At 39.9% G+C, this 16,208-nt stretch overlaps 1 protein-coding gene across 3 annotated transcripts; it reads left to right on the forward strand.

Annotated features, from left to right (window-relative positions):
* Positions 1-383: 383 nt before the first annotated feature.
* On the forward strand, positions 384-15,491 carry INIP (INTS3 and NABP interacting protein). Of its 3 annotated transcripts, none has more exons than XM_023944409.2 (6): positions 384-3,128; positions 3,819-3,925; positions 4,476-4,563; positions 11,233-11,335; positions 13,843-13,933; positions 14,827-15,491. In XM_023944409.2, the coding sequence occupies exons 3-6, from the start codon at positions 4,539-4,541 to the stop codon at positions 14,920-14,922; spliced, it is 315 nt and encodes a 104-aa protein (XP_023800177.1). In that variant the 5' UTR covers positions 384-3,128; positions 3,819-3,925; positions 4,476-4,538; the 3' UTR covers positions 14,923-15,491. The 3 variants fall into 3 exon arrangements, with proteins under 3 accessions (XP_023800177.1, XP_023800175.1, XP_023800176.1); XM_023944407.2 differs by lacking the exon at positions 384-3,128 and adding an exon at positions 3,251-3,455; XM_023944408.2 differs by lacking the exon at positions 384-3,128 and adding an exon at positions 3,450-3,539.
* Positions 15,492-16,208: the final 717 nt, after the last annotated feature.

Genomic DNA, 16,208 nt, shown 5'->3' on the forward strand with positions numbered 1-16,208 from the left:
ATAGGGTAAGTTGTCCACCTCTTCTTCCTGGTTGGGTGGATAACAGACTTCCAGTAGGATGTCAGCCATGTTGGCCTTCCCCTTAATTCTTACCCATAGGCTTTCAACTTCATTGTCACTAGTTCCAATACCCATGGCATTGAAAGCCTCTCCAATATAAAGGGCCTCCCTTTATATACACCTCTCTACCTTGCTTTCCTATCTCTTCTGAAGAGCTTGTAGCCATCCAGAGCTGCCAGCACTCCAGCTATGTGAGTTGTCCCACCACATTTCCATGTTGCAGTTTATATTCATTCAGAATTACATGCAATTTAACACAGCTTTTGTTTATATAATGGGATACATAGCTCCTTCTACTCCAAGATGATAACAGCCAGCCTCAAAAGCAGAATTTTATTGCCTGAAGGAAAAGCATGGCAAGATTTGTGATGCAGTGTTTAAGAAAAGCCTCCTTTTAAACTGAAGGTTTTGTAATGGCTTTCCAAATGACAAGCTATAAATGCTTTATTTTACATTTTTTAATTTGCTTATGCTAAACAAGAAGGATTTTCAGGAAAGAGTATTCTGACACATCAGAGATTATACACCATTCCTTTAAAGGGTTACACTTCTTCCTGTTTATACATGTTATAACATGTTATATTGATGTGCAACTCCTCCCAAAGCAAAGGGATCATTTGATTTGAGGCATGACCATGTTTTTCTGGAGATGCTCAAAGTTACTACTGTGATCAACATTCACCACAGTTGTACAGAAATGAAGAATGAATAAGTCCCAACTTTTCTTCACCTGAGTTTCCTTGCTGATGACTCTTCCTCCTTGCCCTTCTGTTTCTTCCTTCTCTATCTTCCTTTCTTGATCCCCAAACAAGGACCAATGTCCACTAATTAATTCATCTTACCAGAGTTAACTGTGTAAAAAGGAGCACAACAGCTAGGCCTGTCTGCCTCTTTTAAAAACTGCAGCTTTTTAGAATCACTTACATCCACAGTCCTGGAATGACATCACAAAGAATTGTACCAGGTAGCATCATTAGTTTGGATGCTGGGCTGCTCTTCACTCACCCTGCTTCTCAGCAGTTAACAGCTGCAAGCAAGGTGTCTAGAAAAAATGGTTTGCGAATCATTCAAGGGATAATTAAAAGGAGGAAAAAATTAGCACATATGGCATTTCTAAAGACAGAATGAGAAATAACAAAATGAAACAAAACAAAAAACAATAAAAGAACAGAAATAGGAGGGCAGGTGCTCAGTCAGCTGTTAATGCAAAGAGAACAGTTGACAATAATACAAGTATGTGGGAATGGCAGCAGTGTTTGCTTCCCACAGTATTAATCAACAAGGCTTGAAAGCAAAGAGAAAACTCCCTGAGATTGTCTGCTGGTTTGGGTACAGGCACACACACACCCCTACACAAATATACACACTCTCTCTCACATACACACACACACACTGCCTTTACCAGGAAAACAATCCAGGTAACTAAATTCTACATTTGGACATTACAAATTTCCAGACACAAATTTGTTCAGTTTAACAACTGTCAAACACTTTGTGAGTCTTTGAAAAGTACAAATGGAAGAACAGACAGCATACTTGGTTAGAATATTGTCTATCTCATAGAATCCATGTGTATAATACTAAGGCACACTATTTTAAGACAAATGAATCCATTATTATAGATGTTGACAAGATCTATACAAGATCTATACACTCTCAAAAATGTAATTTATTTCTTCATGGTCCAGTAAAGGTGGCTGCAGCAAATTTTAAGAAGTTGTTAATTGCCTTCAATATTTCTTCATATATGTGGTTGTCCAAGCTAAAGAATTACTGTGACATTTAGCACCATATACACCTTATGTGTGTTCTTACCAATATAAACAATTCCACTGTAACTAAATCAACAGTTTAGGCCTGAAGAATGAGGAGGTTATGGACTTCTAGCATTTTATGTAAGAGAAAGCAAATGAAATCAAATGCCCTGCAGCATACAGAAGGTTTGACTACCAGGTCTCTTTATCACCCTTGCTGTACGGGTCATTTGCTCAGAAGTGCCTATTACATACACCACCAAAACCTTAATATTAAAAAAATCTAATATCCTGCAGTAAAAGCATGTCTACATGGGCATCTTCAACCAAGTAATAAAAAAAAAATGAATTGATTTCCTGTTCTTATCCTTACATCCAGTTAAAGAAGAAAAAGGCCTTTATTTCATGAAAATTATTTAGTGCCTTAAAAAAAACCCTGCATATAAAACTGAAGTAGACATTGTGACTGATTTTTGGCTACAAAGAGGTCTGTGTTGGCCCCATGTGTATGCAGTATTTAAATTATTTATTTATAGCAGTCCTTAATAATTGATTTTATTTAGGTACAATCAAAGCTATACCTGCTACTCAATCCAGCTTGATTCAAATAAGTATTTTAACCACAACAGCATAAAAAGTCTGAGACTGCTGCTTTAAGACTAAGGTTTATTCTCTTAGTCAGACCAGATCACTTAATCTGATACCCTCATCTATACAGTTGTTATTTGACATTCCCAAAGCAAACTATGTAGTAGTTCAATGAACAAACCTCTCTGGAATTAATTCCAAATATTGCTGCTGTGTTCAAACACAATCTGCACAGCAGTGATTTAAAGGGAAAAAGGGAAATAAATAAATAAAAAAGAAGAAGGGGCAGGACAAGAACAAGTTGTGCCAGGGGAGGTTCTTCCCTGAAAACGCGATTAGACTTTGGAATGAGCTGCCCAGCACAGGAAGGTTGTGGAGTCTGTGTCCATGGAGGTCTTAAGCAATGAGTGGATGCGGCACTTAATGCCATGGTCTGGTTAACAGGGTGGTGTAGGGTCACAGGCTGGACTCCATGACCTCGGAGGTCTTTTCCAACCCGATTCAGTTTCCCCTTCCCTTCCACTTGTGTGTTTTTTTACTATTTAACCGCGATGCTGCGTGGAGTCCCCACAGTGGCCCCAGAGTGAAACCCTCGTGCTTGCTCCCGTCCGCAGGCAGATGCCCACGGCAGGAGCACACAGGCAAACTCTGCCTTACTGCTGAACGCAACACTCCGCGCAGCCGGCCTGCGCCTCCACACGCACAACCCCGATCCTTCCGGACCCGGTAAATGCGAGGGGAGGGCGCGGGAAGACGGGAGGGCACGGGCGGTGTGAGGGGAGGGCACGGGAAGAAGGGAGGGCACGGGAAGAGGGAAGGGAGCGGGCGGTGTGAGGGGAGGGCACGGGAAGAAGGGAGGGCACGGGAAGAGGGAAGGGAGCGGGCGGTGTGAGGGGAGGGCACGGGAAGAGGGAAGGGCGCGGGCGGTGTGAGGGGAGGCGCGAGCGCCGTCGCGCAGTGCGAGCGTCACGAGCAGGGGGCGGAGGCGGCGAGGCCGCGCTGCGGGGAGGGCGAGCGCGGAAGAAGGAGCCGGAGCCCCGCGCCCTCGGGCAGGTGGGTGGCGGGCGGGACTGCGGGGGCTCGAGCCAGGCCGGCCGGGCTGAGGCGGAGCATCGCCGCCGGGTCGGGGAGAGCCGGGTCGGCCGTCCTTCCATTGTGGGCGGGAGGGAAAAAGCGAGCGGGAGAGCCCATTCTCGAGCCGTGCAGGGGGGAGGAGGGCAGCGGCGGGAGTGGGTCACACCATCCACGGCTCTTAGAGAGACCCGTCCCGACCGCTGTCACTGCGCTTAATTAGTACTGTCATTGAGTTATTAATTCACCGCAGCGGAGCTGCTCAGGGATCCACAGGTTCAGGGCTTAGCAATGACCCGGTCTCCTGTGGAAGTGTGACCGACTAATGCTTCACGTTTCCTGCAGGATTCAGCGTTCCCATCCCTCGGCTCCGCCTGGCTGAGCCAGAGCTCTTCACCACCGCACTTAAAGCCTGGCACCTTGATGGAAACAGATGTTGATGGTGGTCCGAGGTGACGTATGACTGAGGAGCAGGCCTCCTTTTTTGTTTTGTCACCGCTGCAGACAACTTTGGCTGGCTTCGTATCTGGGATTTAAATTGCCTCTTGTCAAACAATCAGTTTTTCTTGAGTTAGAGGCTAAACTGGGTTCTTCCAAGGCTTCAGCTTTTAATGACTGCAGAGGTTTAATGTGATTCTTAAGTGTAGTCTGACATACTTTGTCAGGTAGTTCAGTTGGGAAAATGGGTGTATGACTAATTATATACATTATTTTTACAAGAATAGAAATTACGAGAAATTACTACTACTTCTACTAATAGAAATTACTAGAATCTGAAAAATCTGAACAACCCTTGGTATTTCAAGCCAAAAGTTTCAGGCAGAACAATATAAACTGTAATATAAACATAATAATAATGTAATATAAATATAAACATTTTAAGCAACACATGTGCCATGTTCAGCTTGTGCTTTCGAACTGTTTGTATAGTCTCTAACGGATTGAATTCCAAGCTCTTCTTTTAAAGGAGTATGTTTATCTTATATTGTGCCTGTTTTGCAGATATTTGTGGAGGTTAAAAGATTTGAACTCCAGCTGAATAAAACAAGGGCTAAACATTGAAGGATGGCAGCAAATCCTTCAGGACAAGGTAGGTTTTAATCTAAGTATTCAAGGGAAAAGACTGTGCAAAATATCAGTGAAGTCAATATAATTGTAAGTTTATTTTCATGACTGAAGAAAGATTATTAATTTTATTTTAAGATGAAGAAAGGGAAGAGAGGTGGGGCTTAAAGCAGCAGAATGGCAGCAGTTCTGGGACAAGGTACACACACATTTAATGGCTGAAAAAGATTATTGATGGCTGGGAAGCTCTGAATTGCTGAGCATAATGTTGTGCTAAGCAGTAGGAAGTACCTACCATGTCTGTGGTACAGTGATCATTTCCTGGAACTTATTTCAGACACTTACAACACTTGACATTGAACATGACTTGCAGCTATTGCACTCAACATCAGAGGACAGCCAGAACTCAAATACATTCCATGCTGTGCTGGGAACAGCAAGACCCCGACAGTAGTATCTGTCCCAGGCAGCAAGTGACCAGGCCTAGGAGAAAAAGCCAATTAAAACCATAGTGGTAATTGCAATGAACTGTTCCTTTATACCAAGAAGCGTCTCAATTGCATCATTAAAATAATAAAAATCTTAGTAATGGTCCATCTATCCAGGCAATGCATGTGCTTTAGAGGGGGCTGAGGGTCTGGGGATGTCACCCAGTAAATTTGAAGGAGAATCTTAAATCGCCCTCTAGAGGTGTTTTCTGGAAACCTTAGGGGAATTCAAAGGCATTTCTTATATGGAAGAGCTGGGGAAAAAGCGTCTCAGGGATGGTTCTTCCCCTTACCTGGTTATGAGAAATTAATTCTGGGTTCAGTTTCCCAGCAAGTGGACACCTTCTGCAGATGTGTGTTTGTGTCCTTACCTCAAGCAGTTCTGCAAACCTGGGTGTTGCTGGATGATACTTCAGGTGGTGTCACATGACTCGTGTGGGTCCAAAACACAGATTTTACTTGCTACTTGACGAAAAGGAGGTAGTTTCTGGAATGCCTACTGAGATTTTGCAAGGTGTTGAGAGAGGAGTGCTGCAGATTGCAGAGTTGTCTGTTTGCAGATTTTGACTCTGAGAAAGTTTTTGGTACATAATACATGATAAATCCTGTGTTTCTTCCTGTGAATACCAAATCAGCATCATTGCAAGGAATAGAATGTTGTCATAGAGAGTTAAAAGCTGCTTTTCCTTAAATATGTTGGTTTACTGAGAGATGGGATTTTAGTGCTGGAATACCTTCCCTCCTGACTCCATAGTCTTATAATTTCATAGAATCTTGGAATCTTCTATATTTGAGATATCCTTTACAAACTCATTGAAGAAACCGTATAGTTATCATCTGAAAATTTTTTGCACTAAGCAGACAAGAAACACTATAAATTTTAATTACCGAATAAGCCTATAAATAGTACTAAAAATTAGAAAGGAACAGGCTCATATAAACAACATTTTGGGGCTTCTATGTCGCCTAGATGCAGTATAGTAGTGAAAAGGACTGTGACAAACACTGCATTTTTAGCTTGTCTCATGGCATATGTATTACTGTTCAAGCAATCAATTCTCTTCACTTGGACAAAAGGAATAGAAGTTTACTGAAATGTTCATGGGAAGGGTTATGCGTGGTACCACTTACTCTTCTACACAGGTAGACTGTGATGGGAATGTTTTGCACTAAAGTAGTGCTTTTCTTTTGATTGGTATCAGGTATTTTCTTAGGAGTAAATTTGAGTTTTCCATTGATTACAGACTTGGACTATAAAAGTTAAGATTTTGTGAACCAGACTTTTATTAATTGGCCTCTTAGAAAAGCTCTCTTGGTGGTGAGTTGCATACGAGTGCAGAAAAACAAGAATTGAATGAAAACCCTTATTTCAGTCCATTAGTATCAGACAGAACTGGTAGCACAAGACTGACTGTGGCATTTTAAAGCAGTGGAAGCCTTCCCTGCATGCTGTGCATTGCCCGCCATATGAGCTCATTGACCAGAGTGAGACACTTTGAGGGGTGGAAGTCAGCTTCTTAATTACAGCAAATACTTCCAGATGCTCAGAAATACACTGCTTCTACCAAAGTAGTCCACAGTACTTGGCCAACATGCACTCATCAGGCTGCTCTTGTACAATGCCTCTGCTTGTGTGCAGCAAGGCCAGAGCATATGTTGTGTGTAACCAAATTAACCGCTCTGTGAGTCCTCCTAAAGGAAGCTCTCTGACATGGGAGAAATGCAACTCAGGACAGAATTCTCCTTTTGGTCTTCAAAGGTGGGAAAAATACAGATTCTGTTTCAGACAGGGCTGAACCTTTCAGAAGATAAGCGCTCTTGTATGTTGGAAGAAGAAGCTTTTGAAATATGAACAGAATTCTAAGTTTCAGGCTGTAACAGTTCTAGAGTCTCTTTATATCCTGAAAGTTGTTTATGTTTTTGTCCTAAATGCATGTGGAGGCATTCAGTCTAAGCAGCTAGAGTTGACTCTTACATTCACCAAGTCTGAAAAGGAAGATTGTGCTGCTCTGCATTGAATTACATCATACTCTATGTACTTTGCTCTTCCCCATCTGAGTCTGATCTTTGTGTAAGCATAGTTACTGGAGAACTTTGAAGCCATAAGGCTGTCAATTACTTATATTTAGCTATGTACAGAGCTGTTTTCTGGAGGCACAGACAAAATACTAGTGTATTTTTAAGTAATTCAACTTAATTTACTGAATAACCACTACACCTTTTGTTTCATTGTAACACAAAGTGTATGAAAGCATATCCAGATGTAAATTGTTACTGAGAGTATTGGTGTGCTGCAGACTATTAGATGATGTTTTGAGATACCAGTCATCATAAGCAGAAGAGACCCCAAAATAGAATTACTCCAATTTTTTTCCACAAGTGGCTTGTGTTTAATAAGGTGTTTAGATTCTACTAAAAGGGTGCTGCCTTACTTCATGAATGCTGCCATTTATAGAAACATATGCTTCAGTAAAGAAATTGCTTTAAATCCTTTCTGAATTGAGCAGGCAGGACAAAATGCAGTGCCCTTTAACGTTCAGATCTTTGAGCTGACATACAGCTTTGAAAACATTTTCTGAGTATAAAAGTGTATCGTGGACACAAAGTAATGGAGGGCTCTTCAGTGCTGTTACACTACTACAGACAAATGATAAATAGTGCATCTTGGAAAAAGACTTAAATGTGAATATGAAGCAACAACTTACAGAAGGATCAAGGAAACAGATCAAGGAAAATATAATCAATGAAAAGCAAAAAATTAAAAATAGATAAAGGTAATGCTGTTGCTTGCCATGCAGAGTTAGTTAGAAGAACTAAATAACATAGGTAATGGTTAGATAGGGTTGTAGGTGAGATGTTGAGATTAGGGTAAAGAGAGAGGCTTGCTGTGTGTTCTTAAAGCTGCCAGTTTCAGCAGCAAGGTTTCAACTTTCTTTGGCTTTCTGCCTTTCATGTGCAGAAAATAGGAGCAAGTAATCTTTCTGGTCCTGCACAGATAAAATGCTTGATGTCAGAAATAGAGGTGTCAGTAAGGTTTAAATTTTAAATGTCCTGAATCTGCTACGTTAGAGAGTAATCTGAGGTTCTAGGTGCTCAGTTTGACATCTGACACTGCCGTTAATCTATTTAGCTGCCTTGAACAGGTCATTTTATGTCAGGACTTACGTCAGCAAAGCAGAGAAAAATATTAATAAACTGCAATATTTGAACTGTTTGAACTCAAAAATTAGTGCAACTCAGCCCAGTGAAGGGAAGTCTAAATTTGAAGTTCTATTAGGAAGTTCCTGTGTTTGAAAATCTGCACACTTTCATAGATGAGAATCTGGTCTGTACTAAGGACAGCTTTTGATTTTTGCATGTCCACAGTTTTAGTACTAGAAAGCAGAACAGACAAATCTGCAGATGAAAAATTAGTCTTATTTATAATTGAAGCAGGAAGTTTCTGTTGTGGTTTCAAGTTGGTCTTTATGAAAGCATTTAGGGTTCCTTGATAGGGAAGAATCTAAATGAAAGTCTTCCTTATGTATTGCCAGATATGGTTGATTACTTTGGAAGAATGGCAGAACTTCTCTGTAAGATGGATTTCTCATGTTCCACCCCTTCCATTGTTAGCCTTTAAATGAACAGGCTTTACTTTGCATGTTTAAGGAGTGTACCTACAGGAACTTCACGTTGCTCAGCTGAGGAGTACTAGTGTGTAATGTTTAATGTGCTCTTCCATTGTCTTAAACAGGCTTTTTTTCTCCTTATCAATAACAAATTCTTATAAACAACTGACATTTTCAGTACCACAGGTTGCTGATGGGTACTGTCTAAATTCTTGTGGAAAATACTGCTTCAAAAAAACCTGTCCAACAAACAATCGAAACAAAAAACACACCACAAAACTCTCAGTAGAGGTAAAAGAGAAGAAAAAATAATTTGATTTCTTCTGAATACCTTTACAGTTTCTTCCACAAGATACTGTAACAAGACTCAAAATAGAAGACAGAGTCTTCTACAGTTTCTGATCACAGTTTAAAAACAGCATTTAAAATGTCTCAGGCTTTTCTGAATCATACCATCTGCTTCATGATAAATTTAAGCATATTTAATATTTATATTTTTAGATCACAAACTTACATTAAAAAGTGGTCTCCTCTTTCCTTTATCATATCTTCTGAAATCCAAGCATGCATTTGAATTTATGCAGTTCAGGATAAGCAAGCAGTATTAGAAGGGTGCTGAGTAAAATGACAGGTATAAAGGTTTTTGGATTAAAACTGTGTAGAATGAGCATGTAAACATGGTTGTTTTAGATCAGACCCTCTAAGAGGTGATACAGTCATCCTATCCACACATTGTCTCCAGAATCTACAAGAAAGTAAAGTCTGTGCTAGCTGCAGCTCAGAAATATTAGATCCTAGCTTGTTGGTAAGATTTTTCAGCCTTTGTTTGTTAGCTCCATTTTAAGGTTTCAGATTCTCTGCAAGTGCAAGATCTTCAAAAACAAAAAGAGATGGTGTACAATACCCAAAGAGCAGAGAAAGATCAAAGGCCTGAATCAATACTCCTCAAAGATCTAACAGAGTTTAAGTGGAGCTAATACCACATAGGAAGAGGTTAGTGGGCAGAAAAACACCAGTTAATTAAATGTAACTGAAAATCTTACTAACAAAGGTCGAAATTATTGTGGGTGATCTTACATAAAACCATAGTACAGTATAATCAAAAGACTGTGCTCCTTTCAAGAACTCTTGAGACACTGAAGTTTATGGGTATGCGTTTTAGGCATGGTAGAAGACAAAAAGTGTGAGTTTGATAGCAAGGCAGTACAGATGCAAATTGTTATTTAGAGTTGGAGGTTTCTCTCTGGTAATTGTCTCCTTCATTAAGCCACGCAGATGAAAGGTATACTGGATTATGTAATTGAGCATCAACCCAAGGTCTGTCAAAGAGGATGAACTTTGAGTGCAGCTATTGAAAATTAATCATTTTACCTTGACATGCTAATACTCTCCCTAAGAGTTACCATGTGTGGCCTTCCTAATAGCTTGTGGGTTAGTGCTGTCATGAAGATGGTTCTCAGGGCAAGGGCACAGCACACAGCAATTCCCAGTGGGAATCTTGGGCTTTTTGTGTGGAGAAAATAAAGGAGAGCTTGACTTTTAGGTATTTTTTTTTACTATTATTATGTTTTCGTAGCTTGTTATTTATAGAACGGCAGCAAATCGGAGATTCAAAAAAGGTGTATTTCTGACATGAGGAGTATTCTTGGTGGCAGAGAGGCACGTAAGAGTCAACTTCGGAGCTGTTGCCCTCAGCTGTGCTGTTCAGGCAACAGCAGGGACTTGTGCATCTGGTTTGTTTGATGGCTGCAGTGTGATCCTTTATTATGTGAGTCCTGTGTAGGTACAGGAGTTTTGCCATGTTTGCATTTAGAAGGCAACTTTGAAAAAGACATAGATGGCAACTATTCTGGGCATTTTTGAGTTTTTGAAATTCTCTCAAGTCACCTACTTCTGGACCCCTTCTCTAGTATTCAAGGCCTCTTTAGAAGAATGATGAAAGCAAGTGAAGGCTATATTCTTATATTGTGTACAGACAGTTTATTAGTTTAATTTTACTTCTCTATTCCAGCATTTGATTATACTCAGAATAAGGGTAGTGTGTATAGCACACAGTATATTTAAACTTTTCTTCATAGAGTGGATGAAAGATATTTGTATAAACACGTGTGCAAGCTTAGTCATTTGTTCATTCTTACCTGTTATACATATAATGCTTGTGTTACAGTTTGAGTTCACTAACATGAAAAATTAAGGCCTGTGCATATATTATTCTATTGTTATTGTTGAGTTGAACATTCAGTGACTACATTTTAAATTTAGAACCTGGTAAGTTTACTTCTTTTTTTTTAGAAGGTAGCTATTTGATTGTAAACCTTGATTGTAGCTCCAGAGCTGGCTTGGGAAGGGATAGGATCTAACTTGAGTTAAAAGCCTCAAATTTAAAATGTATCAATATGCATGGTAGCTTATGGAAGCTATTGCATGCTGAAAAATGAAGCCTATTTAATAGCCTTTTCAAATGGGTACAAAGCTTTGAAAATCAGTGTATTCATTGTAGAATAATTTTCTACAGGGACTTCTAATTCCACAGGGAATTGGAGTTGGGCCATAGAAGTCAAATAAATATCTCTAATATTTTTCTGTCATTCTCACCAGGTTTCCAGAATAAAAATAGGGTTGCAATCCTGGCAGAACTAGACAAGGAGAAGAGAAAGTTACTTATGCAAAACCAGTCTTCCACAAATCACCCTGGAGCCAGGTATTTTATGTTCTTAGACCTGTTTGGACATCATGGATTACATCAAAAAAACCAAACAGCTAGTGAGCTGTAAACTTTTATATAAATACTTAACAGAAGTGTTTTCTGACCATCTGTAACAAGGCAGAGTGACATTGCTCTTTAGGAACATACTAATATTTAAAATTGTTTACATAGCATGAATTTTAGCCTATATCATTAAAATTTGAGAATGAGAGAAGCAGATCTGCTTACTCAGGTGTATTAAAATCTACCATAAAGAAAAATCAGAAATCAGACACTGAAAAACATTTCATTATTAACCTGAAACGCTCTGGGGAATGGAAGTAGCAGACCATTAGGTTCAGGATTCTCTGTGCTTAGAGAGGAACAATTACAGCAGGAGTGAGTTATTCTTGAAACCCCCTATGTGCAAGACAGGGCCAGTTTATGTTAGAGCAGATAATCTGGTAAAAGATGCTGTTTTGTAGGGATGATTCTACACCATAAAGTGTAATAATCTAATCTGAGTTGAACGGCTGTTACTGGGATTTCTCCCATACAAGACAAGAAGATTGGATTTTTGTCATAAATCAGTAACTAGAAAATGACACAATAATTTATGTGGACAAATTGAGGTCCTTAAACTTTGTGGTTAGCGTGAAGTGAATGCAGTGCCACATTCTAGACACAGTGTAACCCGCAACACCTGTGCAAGAGCCAGATATTCTCTGATAGACTACACTCAGGTAGACTACAGTCTGAGTGCTGCCTGTGTCTTTTTTGCGAAGAGATTGCACTTTTAATTCCTTCATAATGTCAAAAACATGCAGAATACTTGAAATTGCCTGATGTAGACTTCTGAGTGAGGTAAGAAGCTATTATTTATAACTGTACATGGTTATTATTTGAGCAAAATTGTTGGAAAGAAAATCAGAATATGTACAACTCCTGACGCCTGGCAACATTGTTTCTGTGCTTCATTATAAGTCTGACAGAGCTTCAGAGAGTGCTTGTTTACTCCCTTTTTTCTTTAAGGAAATATAATCTGTGTTCTATTGAGCAGAATTAGAATTTTCTGGTTTTGAAGGTGGACATGAGTGGAACCTACAATGCAGCAGTCAGACTCTCTGCTTTGGCATGGTGGGCTGACATGTGATTTTTGAGAAGCTGACAGTTTTTTGATGTTGTACCAGAGGTCTCAGACCACAGTGTTGTCAGAATTGAGACCATAAAAATTGTGCAAACTTGACTGGAAGAGCTTGATGTACCTGAAGCACAGCAGTGGCAGGGATGGCACAAGGGTGAATGAGTTAATTGCTTTCTGACCTTGGCATGTAAAAATCCTGTATCCAAGAACAGAAGACCTCTTTTGAAAAATGCCAGCTTATGGTGGAGCCTTAAGTTTGTCTATAGAAATCTTACTGAAAAATTAGAGGGTACAGATTAAATGCAAATTAAATACCTCCAGAATCACTGAAAATACTGTGTTTCAAATAAACGGAGTAGTACTCTTCTCCAGCAGTGAAACTTATCTTAATACGTGCTGTAAGCAAAATTTTTTCTGAATTGTTTAGATTTTGTTGTGCATTTAGGTGTAGATTTGTCTGCAAATCTTTTCATAAACATGGGTGCTTCTTAAAAACTGATTTACCAAATCAGCTGTTGACATTGAAACTGCTGGTAAAATTCAGTTGATTAAACTGTTTGGAATCCTTGCCATTTGTAATCTTGTCTCTGTGATTGGTAAGAGCAGGGTTTTCAGTAGCAGCCTCCAGTGACAATTACAGAGGTAGTTGAGAATTGTCTTGTGATGAAGTTCTAATGACAACCCTCACCTGATGTCCATGTTACTTATATAGAGTTGGGGTGCTTTTTATGTCTTCTTTTTGGTTTAAGAACGTAGACATGTCCTAACGTATAAAAGACAAGAAAAAACATAAATAAATTTTAATTTGAAACCTTATGCTGCACTGAGATGGATAAGCTAGATCAGTTTTAGGTACTTCCAAGCTGTCATCAAGAGGTCATTATTTCAGTTAGGAATCAATAGGAAGCTCCTTTATCATAAGTAGTGAATTGCTTTCCCTCACTGAAAGCCTGTTCTTATACTGAAGTCTGCAGAGCTCTTGTTAGTGCTTCTCTTTATCACAGTTGTTTAGAACAGTCACTCAATGACTGAGTAGTGGTGAAAGCACAAAGCTGCTTTAGAAATTCCTTGCATTGTCTAACACTGCACCCCAGTGGTTTTATTGACTTCAGTGGGACTTAACCCTTGGGCAAAATCCACAATAGGCTTCAGGTTAAGTTTGGCAGGAATTGTTTATGATGGCTCAAATGATACATCTGTGGTCACTCCATCTACCCTTTTTCTCTTATATTTACAAATAATAATTCCAAACAGTAACTGATAATTGTCAAGCCATGAGTGAAATGGAGAGTTCAGGAAGTCACGTTATCCACGGCTAGAATGGCAAGAATGTGTTTTGGCTGTGGTCTGTTTCATACCATCTTGTTCTTTATTGCAGCATTGCACTTGCAAGATCACCTCTGAATAAGGATTTCCGTGATCATGCTGAGCAACAGCACATTGCAGCACAGCAGAAGGCTGCACTGCAGGTGAGCTGATACAGTCAGAGTTCAGTTTGGCTCTGTTTTAGATGTGCATCCCTTCAGAAAGCAGTCCTGCTCCAGAGAAATTGAAGAGCCCCTTTTAGAGATTAGGTATCTCACATTTCTGTATTTGTCATAAGTGAAGTCCCTTTTGTTATGATGAAACATGTACTTGGGCATGGAGAGCTCCACCCAGCCCCACAGCCATCTCTTTGTGTCTCTGTTGAGCTCCCTCCTGTTTGTATCTCAGACTGAGCTCAGATAGCTCCCCTTGGCTTGCTGGCCATGCTGGTGCTGCTCACTGTGCCAGTTAGCCTTGATCGTTCCAAGGGCTCAGGCTAAATTTGAGATCCAGCAGGGCTCTTCCCCAGTGGTGGATGGAGGGTATATGCAGAACATCTTTACTTGCTGGAGTCCAGCCTTTGAACTGGGAAAGGGTATATAGGATATCACAATGGAGTTCCAGGGCCATACAGCAGCTGCCTCCCTCAGGTGAACAAGTGTATCTACATCCCATGAGTGGAATCCTGGCGTCCCAAGTTTGGGAGTGTGTCTGGTGGCACTCCATGTAGCGACTGTCATCAGCAAAGACTTGCAGGCTGATTAAGGGAGTGGAAGTGGAAACATGGAGTCTAGGCAAAGAAGAGCAATCAGGAGTTGATTTGCCCCACCTCCATGGGGTTGGTCAAAAAGAGCAGGAGAGAATGTCCCAAATTAATTGTCATGATGGGCCCTGTTCTGATATGTGGCTGATGTAAAATGCTGGGTTTGAATTTGACTATCAGAATTAAAGAGTATACTGCGAGAAAGAAGTAATTAATGCTGCAGAACCCATGAAGTCTTAAGTCATGTCACTGCTGTAAGGAGTAACACTTTAACAAATGCTTTTCTCTTTCCAGCATGCACATGCACACTCCTCAGGATACTTCATAACTCAAGACTCTGCATTTGGGAATCTTATTCTTCCTGTGTTACCTCGACTTGAGGCAGAATGAGGAATTTTGTTTGTCTCAGAAATTCAAGATCTGATTTATCCATAGCAGGAGCTGTCTGTCCTTTTAATTTCTTTATGTATCTCAAAACCTACTTTTTTCTGGGTTTTTGCAAATGCCATACAGGAGTGTGAGCTCTAGTGATGGGGAAGTAGTGTTGAAAATTTTTTATCCTGTATTTCTGTTCCTCTGTCAGGTCAAAGTCAAATGCAAGACTTTCCTTGGAGTTGAAGTACACGGGGTTTGCTCTTCCGTGTTTCAGTGCTTCCTTTAAATAAATGTCCAAACCAGAGTCACCAAGAGATGCACAATCTGTCAGCATTTGTGTTTATTATGTAGAGGTATGATTTTTGTAATGAATAATGAAAATTATTTCTGTCCATCAAAACAGACACGAATTTGTCTAATGCATCAGCCAGTCTTCCTCCCCACCCTCTCCTATGCAGGAACATTTCTAGTGTACTGTTTGCCATTGTAGCATCATCTGGTCTCAAGTCCTTAGTTATAGTGTGCCTGCCTCTTACCTTGTTTTGTGAAATATGAAAATGTATTAAAGTGGGGAAAAAAGCAAACTTTTCCAATAGTCTTTTTACAGACAAAAAGTCAAAAGTTCTCTGGACATTTCAGATGGAAAGTGCTGTCTGCAAAGACAATTCCATTTAAAAGGTCAAATTTTTCTAGTCATGCCTTCTTCAAGACTCACTGTCTTATTTTTGTTCACTTTTTGCTTTGGTGTTCTAATCTGTGGTAAACAATTCCAGCATCTTGCTGAAAGAAGATCTGTTGATCTTAAGGTGAATTATTTTGGAACTGTGATTGTGCTACCAGGATAAAGTAACGTAAGAGTGAAAAATAGTCTTTACATAGACTATTGTATTTCTCCATAGCTTTGCTTATACAGTTATGCTGCTACATTGATTGCTTTGCCTACGGAGGCAAGTTCTAGAAAACAGAAAAGAACAGGAAAACTTACATGAGAATGGTAAATCAGAAGGTATCTGTTAAACTGGTGCCCAATTGAAGCAGCTCTGTCCTTTGCAGAAACTTAGCTGTCCCACTTTCCGGAAGTTTCCAGGATTGTAGTTGGCATTTCCTTTGGGGAATCTAGGGTATTCTGTTTACCCAAAAAGCACTACTGAACTATCTTCATATTTCACTGTTAATATTTGCAGTAATCATGAATATAGAACAATTACCAAGAGATGGGTGAAGGTATGAGGAAAATGCCACTGCTTTCATATACCTCAGCTGAGTACAGGCCTTTGCAGAAAATGGAGCATACTGAAACA

Source organism: Cyanistes caeruleus, chromosome Z (genome assembly GCF_971803275.1).
Source record: "Cyanistes caeruleus chromosome Z, bCyaCae1.hap1.1, whole genome shotgun sequence".
In the NCBI taxonomy this organism is placed as follows: domain Eukaryota; kingdom Metazoa; phylum Chordata; class Aves; order Passeriformes; family Paridae; genus Cyanistes; species Cyanistes caeruleus.